At 51.7% G+C, this 9,276-nt stretch overlaps 1 protein-coding gene across 2 annotated transcripts in view; it reads left to right on the top strand.

Moving 5' to 3' along the window:
- eml4 (echinoderm microtubule associated protein like 4) overlaps positions 1–9,157 on the top strand; it is an 11,279-nt gene extending 2,122 nt beyond the window's left edge. Inside the window, exons 3-21 of one of the 2 annotated variants that reach the window (XM_015400286.1) lie at positions 194–219; positions 401–436; positions 1,729–1,852; positions 2,222–2,371; positions 2,451–2,520; positions 2,760–2,870; positions 2,941–3,036; positions 3,116–3,250; positions 4,151–4,286; positions 5,167–5,324; positions 5,409–5,534; positions 5,620–5,751; positions 6,043–6,110; positions 6,184–6,272; positions 6,348–6,445; positions 6,636–6,723; positions 6,958–7,056; positions 7,133–7,263; positions 7,337–9,157. In XM_015400286.1, the coding sequence (XP_015255772.1) occupies positions 194–219; positions 401–436; positions 1,729–1,852; positions 2,222–2,371; positions 2,451–2,520; positions 2,760–2,870; positions 2,941–3,036; positions 3,116–3,250; positions 4,151–4,286; positions 5,167–5,324; positions 5,409–5,534; positions 5,620–5,751; positions 6,043–6,110; positions 6,184–6,272; positions 6,348–6,445; positions 6,636–6,723; positions 6,958–7,056; positions 7,133–7,263; positions 7,337–7,771 (2,308 nt within the window). In that variant the 3' untranslated portion in view covers positions 7,772–9,157. The remainder of the gene's footprint in view (positions 1–193; positions 220–400; positions 437–1,728; positions 1,853–2,221; positions 2,372–2,450; positions 2,521–2,759; positions 2,871–2,940; positions 3,037–3,115; positions 3,251–4,150; positions 4,287–5,166; positions 5,325–5,408; positions 5,535–5,619; positions 5,752–6,042; positions 6,111–6,183; positions 6,273–6,347; positions 6,446–6,635; positions 6,724–6,957; positions 7,057–7,132; positions 7,264–7,336) is intronic. The other variant, XM_015400287.1, reaches the window with a different exon arrangement.
- The last annotated feature ends 119 nt before the right edge of the window (positions 9,158–9,276 follow it).

The following is a 9,276-nucleotide window of genomic DNA, read 5'->3' as shown; positions in this document are numbered from 1 at the left end:
ACGTTCCCTCTGCCTTATATACCCGCGATGTTCCCTCTGCCTTACAGACCGGTGGCGTTCTCTCTGCCTTAGACGTTCCCTCTGCTTTACACATCCGCGTTGTTTGATCTACTGATCATGTGTTGAGTTTATGCAGGGCTCTAGTAACCCCTAGTCTGAGTTAAGAAATAATGACGTTTTTCTTATCTTTCAGACACAAAGATCCGGTCGTCAGCCAAGGTAATAAACTTTCCTCTCCACCAACCCTCCACATCCACCACCATCATCATCATCTTTATCTGTATGTACCAGAAGGAACCCAGATTCTGGTTCTGAGCGGGTCCAGATGTGTTCTGGGTTCCTACATGCCATGTTGTTTTTGTTGCTGTTGTTAAGTGACCGTGTCTCTGTCTCAAACCAGCCAAAATGTCGACCAGAGAGAAAAACAGCCTAGCCGGTAAGTTCTCCTGGAATCTGCCACCTGGCTAACACTTCCTGTTTTTGGACCAATCACAGCCCTCTCTCTGTGCTTTCATTGGCTGCCCTGCTTTTCCCTTTCCTGTCTGCTCAGATGATGTTGCATCCCACCTTTCTTACATTTATTTGAGTGGTGAGCAAATCAGAGACTTTGAAGGTCGGAACTGTATCAATTGTCAGAGTTTAACAGCCAATCAAAAATCAGATCTGCATCAGCAGAATCACGTTGGACCAATCACAGGTCGTCTCAGCTGCACACTTTTTCCTGCTAACTTGGGCAAACGAGACTTCCGTTTCCTCAGTCCGAGGGACTGTAGGGTAGACCCCCCCCCCGTTTCTAACACACTACATTGCCAGAAGTATTTGCTCCCAAATAACTGACACAGGGTGTTCCAGTCCCTTCCATGACCAAAGGGGTAGAAATCATTCTGTGAACTGCAGCCCCTTTCTGTGTCCAGTGGCTCCTAGACAGATGTTCCTCACAGCTGCCAGTGATGTCATAGCAAAGTGACTCGGAGCTACAGGAAGGCTGCCGTAGCCTGCAGCTGCTGAGGTCACCAACTCTCTGCAGGGTCCATCGCTGCAGACCTCCTAACTTCATGTGGTCTTCAGATCCGCTCCAGGACAGTAGGTAGAACTCCGTGATCCACCAGCGGAGGAAAACAGGACAAATCTTCTCCATCTAGTCATCAGATGGACTGTAGCTGGACCAGTTTGGAGATGGGTCCTTCTTCTTCCAACATGACTGAGCAGAAAGCCAGGTCCACAGAGACATGGAGGACATGGACTGGTCCACGCAGGGTTCTGGCCTCTATTCGGTAGAACACTTTTGGGAGGAATGGGAGCCGAGGCTGAGAGACAAACCCTCTCTCCCAGCATTAGTGTCTGACCTCAGCAATGAGCTTCTAGAAGATTCTCCTGCACCCAGAGGACAGCCTTTCCTGAAGAGCTGTGAGGAGGGACCAACGTCGGACCCAAAGAGGAATGCTGAAAGTTCAGAAAGGCAGAGGAGCAAACGCTTCTGCGGTATAGACCCCGCCCCCCTCCTGTCCCTCACCAGACATTCCCTCCTGTCCCTCACCAGACATTCCCCAGCCTGCTCTCCCCTTGCTGCAGCTTTCCTGCTCCTGTCCTGGTCTCTGGTTCTAGGATAACCTTAGAAAGCTCCTCCCTGATGTTATGTCTTTAATGTTCTTTCCATCTGGTTGCTTTGTTCTTAGGGAACAATGATTAGAATCAGCCTCATTGGTTCCATTTGTTTTTTTTTTTTAGAGGGAAACGCCATCAAGATGTTCATGCGTGGTAGACCAATCACCATGTTCATCCCTTCAGACGTGGAGAACTACGACGACGTTCGGACCGAACTTCCTCCAGAACGGCTCAAGCTGGAATGGGTGTATCCTTTCAAAGAATGACCCTGTGGGAAGCTGGAGATTATGACTAGACTATCCTTAGCAAGTCCGTTCTGCAGGTCCTCAGAAGGTCAATAAATAACCTTCTTCTGTCAACATCCTATTTAGGGTTGTTGACAGACCTCCAAACATTGTCCTGGTGCTTCCTTCAGGTTCCCATGTCTGGTGAACCTGACACTATATAGGAGGACCACAGGTGAATCCCAATAGGACCTGTTTAGAATCCCAGAGGACCTGAGAAGGAAATCCTTAGAACAGTAGTTCTCACTGGAACACGGTAGAACCTAAGGGGACCTTAGTAGAAGCTGATGGACATCTAGTAGAACCTCAGTGGTTTCCTTGACTCTCTGCAGGTACGGTTACCGTGGCAGGGACTGCCGGGCCAATGTCTACTTGCTTCCAACTGGAGAGATTGTTTACTTCATTGCGTCTGTGGCGGTTCTCTTCAACTACGAGGAGCGCACTCAGAGACATTACCTGGGACACACGGACTGCATCAAATGGTGAGAACCTCTCCGCATCACTTCCTCTTCCGCCACTGGCTGTTTTCTGGTCGTGACTTGGTGTGTTTCTGTGCGGCAGTCTGGCCATCCATCCAGATAAGATCAGAATCGCGACCGGACAGATCGCTGGAGTGGACAAAGACGGACGTGTAAGCAGAACCTCCAGTTGGACTTTATGTAAAGGTTAAGTTGGAGGAACCGAAGTTCCTCAGTGAATAGAACGTAGATTCTGATGGTCTAGATGAAAGAACTCTGTAAGTCTAGAGAAGTTCTGGCATTCTAGGATTAGGTAATTACACCACAGACACGGCAGAACCATGCAGCTGGGTCGGCCAGAAGAGCTGTAGACATTGGGACGTCCAATAACCCGGCTGCTTCTGTGTTCCAGGCGCTGCAGCCTCACGTCCGGGTCTGGGACAGCGTCAGCCTGTCCACCTTGCAGGTCATTGGTCTGGGAACCTTTGAAAGGGGTGTCGGGTCTCTGGCCTTCTCCAAAGCTGTAAGTATCTTCTCATCAGCCACAGACTTCCTGCTGTTTGGAGGCTTCTGAGCAAACTTGTGGTCTACAGGACTCTGGTCAGCACTTGGGTGTTATCGACGACTGCAACGACCACATGTTGACCGTCTGGGAATGGCAGAAGAAGTCAAAGATAGCAGAAATCAAGGTGAGATGCTTCTACTTGTTCTCAGATAAACGGACCTAAAGACCTGGTTCTAAAAGTTTTCTCCGCCTCTCTCTCTCAGACTACCACTGATGTGGTTCTGGCCGTGGAGTTCCACCCCACCGACCCGGCCACCATCGTCACTTGTGGAAAGTTCCACATCTTCTTCTGGAGCTGGAACGGGACCTCGCTGCTCCGGAAGCAGGGGCTGTTTGGGGTAAGGTCAGCGGTACTGTTAGTGGGGTTCTGTTCATCTTCAGGACCTCAGGTCCAAAAGGTTCCTCTGGGTTCCTCCGTTAGCAGGACACTAAACCCACACTAAAGATCCGTTGGTTCCTCCCATCCCATCCATTGGTCTGGAATGAGGTTGAGGTCAGGACATTATTGGACCAGCGGCATCTGAATGACGTCAACAGAGAAGCTTGGTTTAGGAGCCCCTGAAACCGGGTTCTGCACTGATGCTAGGTTCTAGACAGCTGGGAGAACTGAACCGCCTTACACAACGCCAGCAGAACCTCAGAAGGAAGCAGGTTTCTGAACCTGGAAAATGTCTTCCAGTCCACATCTGGTTCCGGTCCAACACTGGTTCCTAGCCAGTCAGAATCAGCACCAGAACAGCAGAACCTGTCTGTCTCTGGTTCTGTGGGTTCTTTAGCTATGACCCGGTTGTTGTTGGTGACCCGTATCTTTAACTCTTGGAGTCTCTGATTGGCTCCTGCTAGCTCTAATACTTTGGACCCTGAAGGTTTTGTTTAGGTCCAGTTTTCCAGTTTTGCTGATCAGAACCACTGTTTTTTTTCCAACAGTTTAGAAGTTCTGAAAGAACTGAAATGGATCAGAACTTTCATTACTGGTGGTGAAAAAGCAAACTGGTCCTTTGTCAGAACCCGGTTCTTCTATCAGGTTGGCAGAGCCAATGATCAGAACTTTCTCTAGCAGGAACCCTGGCAGCACCAAGTTCTGTTTGTTCTGGGGAACCTCCAGAACCTTTACTTTAGGTTGTGGTTCCTAAGGTCAGAACAGAAGAAAGTTCTGCTGCCCCTCAGTGGGAAAAGTCCAGTAGAACCACTAAAGTCCAGTACTGGTCCCAGTCTAACCATGTCCTCTCTCTGATCAGAACCACGACAGGCCCAAGTTCATCCAATGTCTGACGTTCCGGACCAACGGAGATATCCTGACCGGAGACTCTGCTGGACAGCTGCTGGTTTGGACCAGAACCCTTGCCGAGGCACCTCCTGGGAAGGGACCGCAAGGTGGGGAAGCGGCGCCGGGTCGGATGTCTGTAATCGGGTCGGTGATGTTCTGTCGTGCAACCGTTGGCGGCATTCCTCAGTGGGACGGATCCGGACAGGTTCCTGCCGCGCCTCTAATGGTTTCAGGTTCCTGCCAAACTGGGTCGGCTGGGTTCTGAGGAAAAACCGCCGCCTGCGGGTCGGTTCCTGCCTGGCTCAGCACGCTGTTTCCTGGACCAGCGCCAGACATGAACTGCCTTCAGCCGGCGGTTGGAATGCCTAGAGCAGGAAACGAGTCAGAACATAGCGGGTCAGAGCGGTTCTGCTTTGGATCTAAAGCAGATGAACCCATCGAAACTCAGCAGCCGGTACCGGTGGACCCCTGCTGCAGGGAAGGAATTCTGGTTCTGATATGATACAGGCTTCCTTAACCCAGGAATAGAACCACATCTGTAGATCCATCCCACCTAGAGTGCACCATGAAGATCCGGTTTACTCAGAACCCAATCGGAACCCTCCTAGAACCCAATCGGAACCCTCTCAGAAGCCACTCAGAATCCTAACAGAACCCACCCAGAACCCTCTTAGAACCCACTCAGAACCCTCTCAGCTGTAGTTGCGGTTCCTCTCGTCCAGTTTGACCGTCTCCACCCTGTCTGGGTTCCCTGCTTCTGGACCTCAGTCATCCTGAGGTCCGGATCGAGACCCGGTTCCGCCCGTCTGTCTGCTTTAGAATGAATTCAGCCTCCTGAGGCGCAGGGCGGGTTCTGTAGGGTTCTGGTTCTAAATCATTCTTCCTAAACGGTGCTGGAGCCGAGCTCAGAACCGGGCCAGAGGCTTGTGCTGTGATGTGTTTCTGTGCTGTTGGTTCTGGTCCAGTTTAGTGGTGTTCTGTTTGCAGCGTTCCACATGAGGACAGACCTCGGGCCCCTGGAGGCCCATGAGAAAGGCGTGTTCTGCATGTGTGAGCTGAGGAGCGGCTGTCTGCTGACCGGAGGAGCCAAGGACCGCAGAGTCGTCTTGTGGGACCACCAGCTGCACCTGGACCGCGACTTGGAGGTCTGAGACACACACACGCCCGCCCGCCGCAGCCTGGCGCAGTATCCTGGAGCGCTGAAGTCACATGACATCCTTTGTCTGCAGGTCCCGGATCAGTACGGACACATCAGAGCGCTGGCAGAGGGGAAGGGGGATGAGTTCCTGGTCGGGACGTCCCGTAACTTCATCCTGAGAGGAACCTTCAACGATGGCTTCCAGGTGGAGGTCCAGGTGAGGTCACGGCGTCCTCAGAGGAGCGACTTCCTGTTTCACAGCCAGAAAATGCCTTCAGGGTCCCTGTGCCTGTGCCTTTCAGGGTCATACCGATGAGCTGTGGGGTCTGGCCACCCATCCATCCAGGGAACTGTTCCTGACCTGCGCTCAGGACCAGCTGGTCTGCCTCTGGAACTCGGTGGATCACAGCCTACAGTGGAGCCGCAGCCTAGAGGTGAGAAAAGGGAGGAGAAGCAGGAGGAGGAGGAAGATGCACGGTGGGACAGGAGGAATTTCACCAAGGATCATGGGATCAGGACGGTTAAGGAATAACAGAGGATTGAAAGGTTCATGGTACAGTGGACTAGGACGGGTCTACAGGACTGGGGCAGGTCCAAAGGATTTGGAGCGGGTCTAGAGGACCAGGGCAGGCCCTCTGGGGGAGGGACAGGACTGGGGCGGGGCCCATAGATTGTGGGCGGGTGGTTTAATTGTTGTTGGACTCACAGCTGTGTCTGTCCTGCAGGAACATGGACACTGTGCGGAGTTCCACCCCAGTGGATCAGTGGTGGTCATTGGAACACACTCTGGGAAGTCAGTATTAATATCCTGGTGTCTAACTGATCCATCAGGTTCTGCTGAGGTTCTAACTGATCCTTCCCCCCAGGTGGTTTGTTCTGGATGCTGAGACCTCCGATCTAGTTGGGATCCACACAGACGGGAACGAGCAGCTGTCAGTCCTGCGTTTCTCAGTTGGTGGGTTGAGTCTGCTGTGATGTCACTGATGTGAAGGACTACAGTTCCCATCATGCCGCTCTGTGTTGTCTGCAGATGGCAGCATGCTGGCTGTGGGATCTCATGATAACTTTATTTACCTCTACAACGTCTCGGATCGAGGACGGAAGTACAGCCGCTATGGGAAGTGCACGGTGAGACTGTTGCCATGGTGACCCTCTAGTATTCAGTGGCATTAAAACCCGTGACATCTGGTAAACTCAGACGAACCAGCCCTCTGTTAGAAACACGGGGCTGGTTCTGGTCCGATCAGGAACTAGAATCAGTGGTTCTAGTCTGATCAGGAACCAGTCTGAGCTGATGGTTCCTCTGATGTTTCCACAGGGACATTCCAGCTACATTACACATCTGGACTGGTCTCCTGACAACAAGTTCATCATGTCCAACTCTGGAGACTACGAGATCCTGTACTGTGAGTACTAAAGTAGTACTGCGGTACTCAGGGCTGGTAGCGCTGCGGTACTCTGACCTGGTTTTGCTGTGGTACTCTCACATGGTACTCTGACCTGGTAGTACTGCAGTACTCTGACCTGGTAGTACTGCAGTACTCTGACCTGGTAGTACTGCGGTAGTTTGACCTGGTAGTACTGCGGTACTGAGAGGTTGTAGTACTCTCCTTCAATGCTACCCAGAACTCTCCTTTCAGGGGACATCCCAAGCGGCTGCCAGCTGATCCGGAACCGCTCCGAGTGTAAGGACATCGACTGGGCCACCTACACGTGTGTCCTGGGTTACCACGTCTTTGGTCAGTACCTCCGGCTGGGATTAGCGATGCGTTCTGGTTCGTTCTGCTGGTTCTGATGGACTGTGGTGTCTCTCAGGTGTTTGGCCCGAAGGTTCTGACGGCACCGACATCAACGCCCTGATGAGGTCCCACAACAGGAAGGTGATCGCTCTGGCGGATGACTTCTGTAAGGTCCACCTGTTCGCCTACCCCTGCTCCAGATTCAAGGTCAGTCCTAGAACCGCCACCCGGACCAGGTAGAGTCAGAATGTGCTCCCGTTAATGGCCCCCATCTCTGCAGGCTCCCAGCCATAAGTACAGCGCCCACAGCAGCCATGTGACCAACGTCAGCTTCCTGTACAGCGATAGCCACCTGATCTCCACGGGGGGGAAGGACACCAGCATCATGCAGTGGCGTCTGGTCAGGAAGTCCTCCCTGTCCCTCTCAGACGGCATCATCTCTAAGTCCGCCCCCCGCAGGGTTGACCCAGTGTTGGCCACGCCTCCTACGGTGGCCACCTCTCCTACAGTGGCCACACCTCCTCTGCCAGAAGCCGCTCCGGTCCAGGAACCGTCTAATCATGTCTCCCCGCTGGCTGAAGTAGCTCCGCCCACCTCAGAGTCCACCCCGCCCCCCTCAGACAGCACGATGAGCCTGAAGGACAGCCTGGAGACGAGCGACGACACGGCCACGCCCAGCGACGAGGGCCTGCCCCCCCTCACCCCATCCTCCTAGAGAGGCTGCTTCTCCTCCTCCAGGTGCTGCTTCCTCTGGACTCTGGGTGGAGGAGACGACCTCAGAACGCCCGCTAAGACTCAGAACCACCACAGGAAGTGTGGATCTCTGGTCCATCTGAACCCACAGCTTCCAGGTCAGTAACTATCCACGTGGCGTCAGCGGCGAGCCGCCAGGAGCTGCTCTCCTCCGATCACAGCCGCTCCGTGTTCCAGCGCTGTCTGCAGGGGGCGGGGCCTCCCACACCTGCCCCTCTCAGTGTTGAAAGCTGGAGGCGGCATAGGAACTGTCCTGCTCCTGTCTGCCACAGGGGGCAGCAGCGAGCTTTCTTCACTTTTTGTAGAACAAACTGGGGCCGTTTTCCTGCGACCTGAGGGCTTCATCCTGGGTTTCTGGAGACGTTGGAGGTTTCAGTTTGAGGGGAAACCTTGACATTTAGTTTGAAATCGGCTAAAAGCAAATGCTTTATGCTCAAACTCTTCAGTCAGAGTAAGACAGGTGTTCAAAATCTGTGAACTAAAAAGTGAATATCTGTTCACGATCAAACCGTCACTGAAGGAAGCAAACTGCTGCAGGCTTTTATTCTGAAATCAGAACACATTCAGGTTTCACTCGAACTTAAATTATTCATGAATAAAACAAAAATCTAAATGTTTCAAGTCCATTTAAACCGATTTAGATTCCGGTTGTTAATTTTCAGGAGCTCCACACTGTTGCTAACAGGAAACCAACAGGATGCAAACAGGAAGTGTTTCTTGGGCAAAGTTGACCTTCAGGTTGAAAAACTGTGACATGTCGATACAGAGAACCAATCAGAATGAAGCCTCCCTCTTGCACCAATTGATGATAGTAAGCCCTCCTGTTAGCAAAGGATCTGTGTTTGTATATCCTGCAGACTTTTGTGTATATTTCTGCTCACCACTAGAGGGCAGCACCTCCACAGTCACTTTAATGAACATCTCTCATCCAACTGGGTGACAGGAGAGGGAGGCTCTTTGTTCTGATTGGTTGCTCTCAGTGACTCTGCTAGTGATGTTTTTGTTTGTTCTGGACCATTTTCGCTTCAGGCTGTTGAATGTGCTGATGATGTCATTCTGGGTGGGGGCGGGACTTTGATCTTGCTTTTTTTTCTTACTGATTTTTGTATTTTGTATGTCTCTGAAGGGCTTCTGTGGAAGATGTTCAGGTTGGGGCGGGGCCATGTGAGGGGGCGGGGCTTTTTGTTTTAAACGACATTGATCCTCATTAATGATTATTTTTATGTGAATGTTTTGAGCCAATCATCTTCTCTCATGCATTCCTGTCAGAGGACAGATTGTACTGAAGATTTTAACAGCAAAATGCAAATAAACGTTACCATGGTGACAGCCCAGCCAATCAGCTTCATCTTTGCTCGAAATGATCGACATTTTTCAATTCAATTTCAATTCAGTTTATTTATATAGCGCCAAATTCACATCATGTCATCTCAAGGCACTTTACAGTTCAACCAGATCATACAGTCA

The sequence above is a fragment of the Cyprinodon variegatus genome, unplaced genomic scaffold (genome assembly GCF_000732505.1).
Source record: "Cyprinodon variegatus isolate N-32 unplaced genomic scaffold, C_variegatus-1.0 Scaffold1090, whole genome shotgun sequence".
Taxonomy (NCBI): Eukaryota; Metazoa; Chordata; class Actinopteri; order Cyprinodontiformes; family Cyprinodontidae; genus Cyprinodon; species Cyprinodon variegatus.
This window is presented reverse-complemented; position numbering and strand designations above follow the sequence as displayed.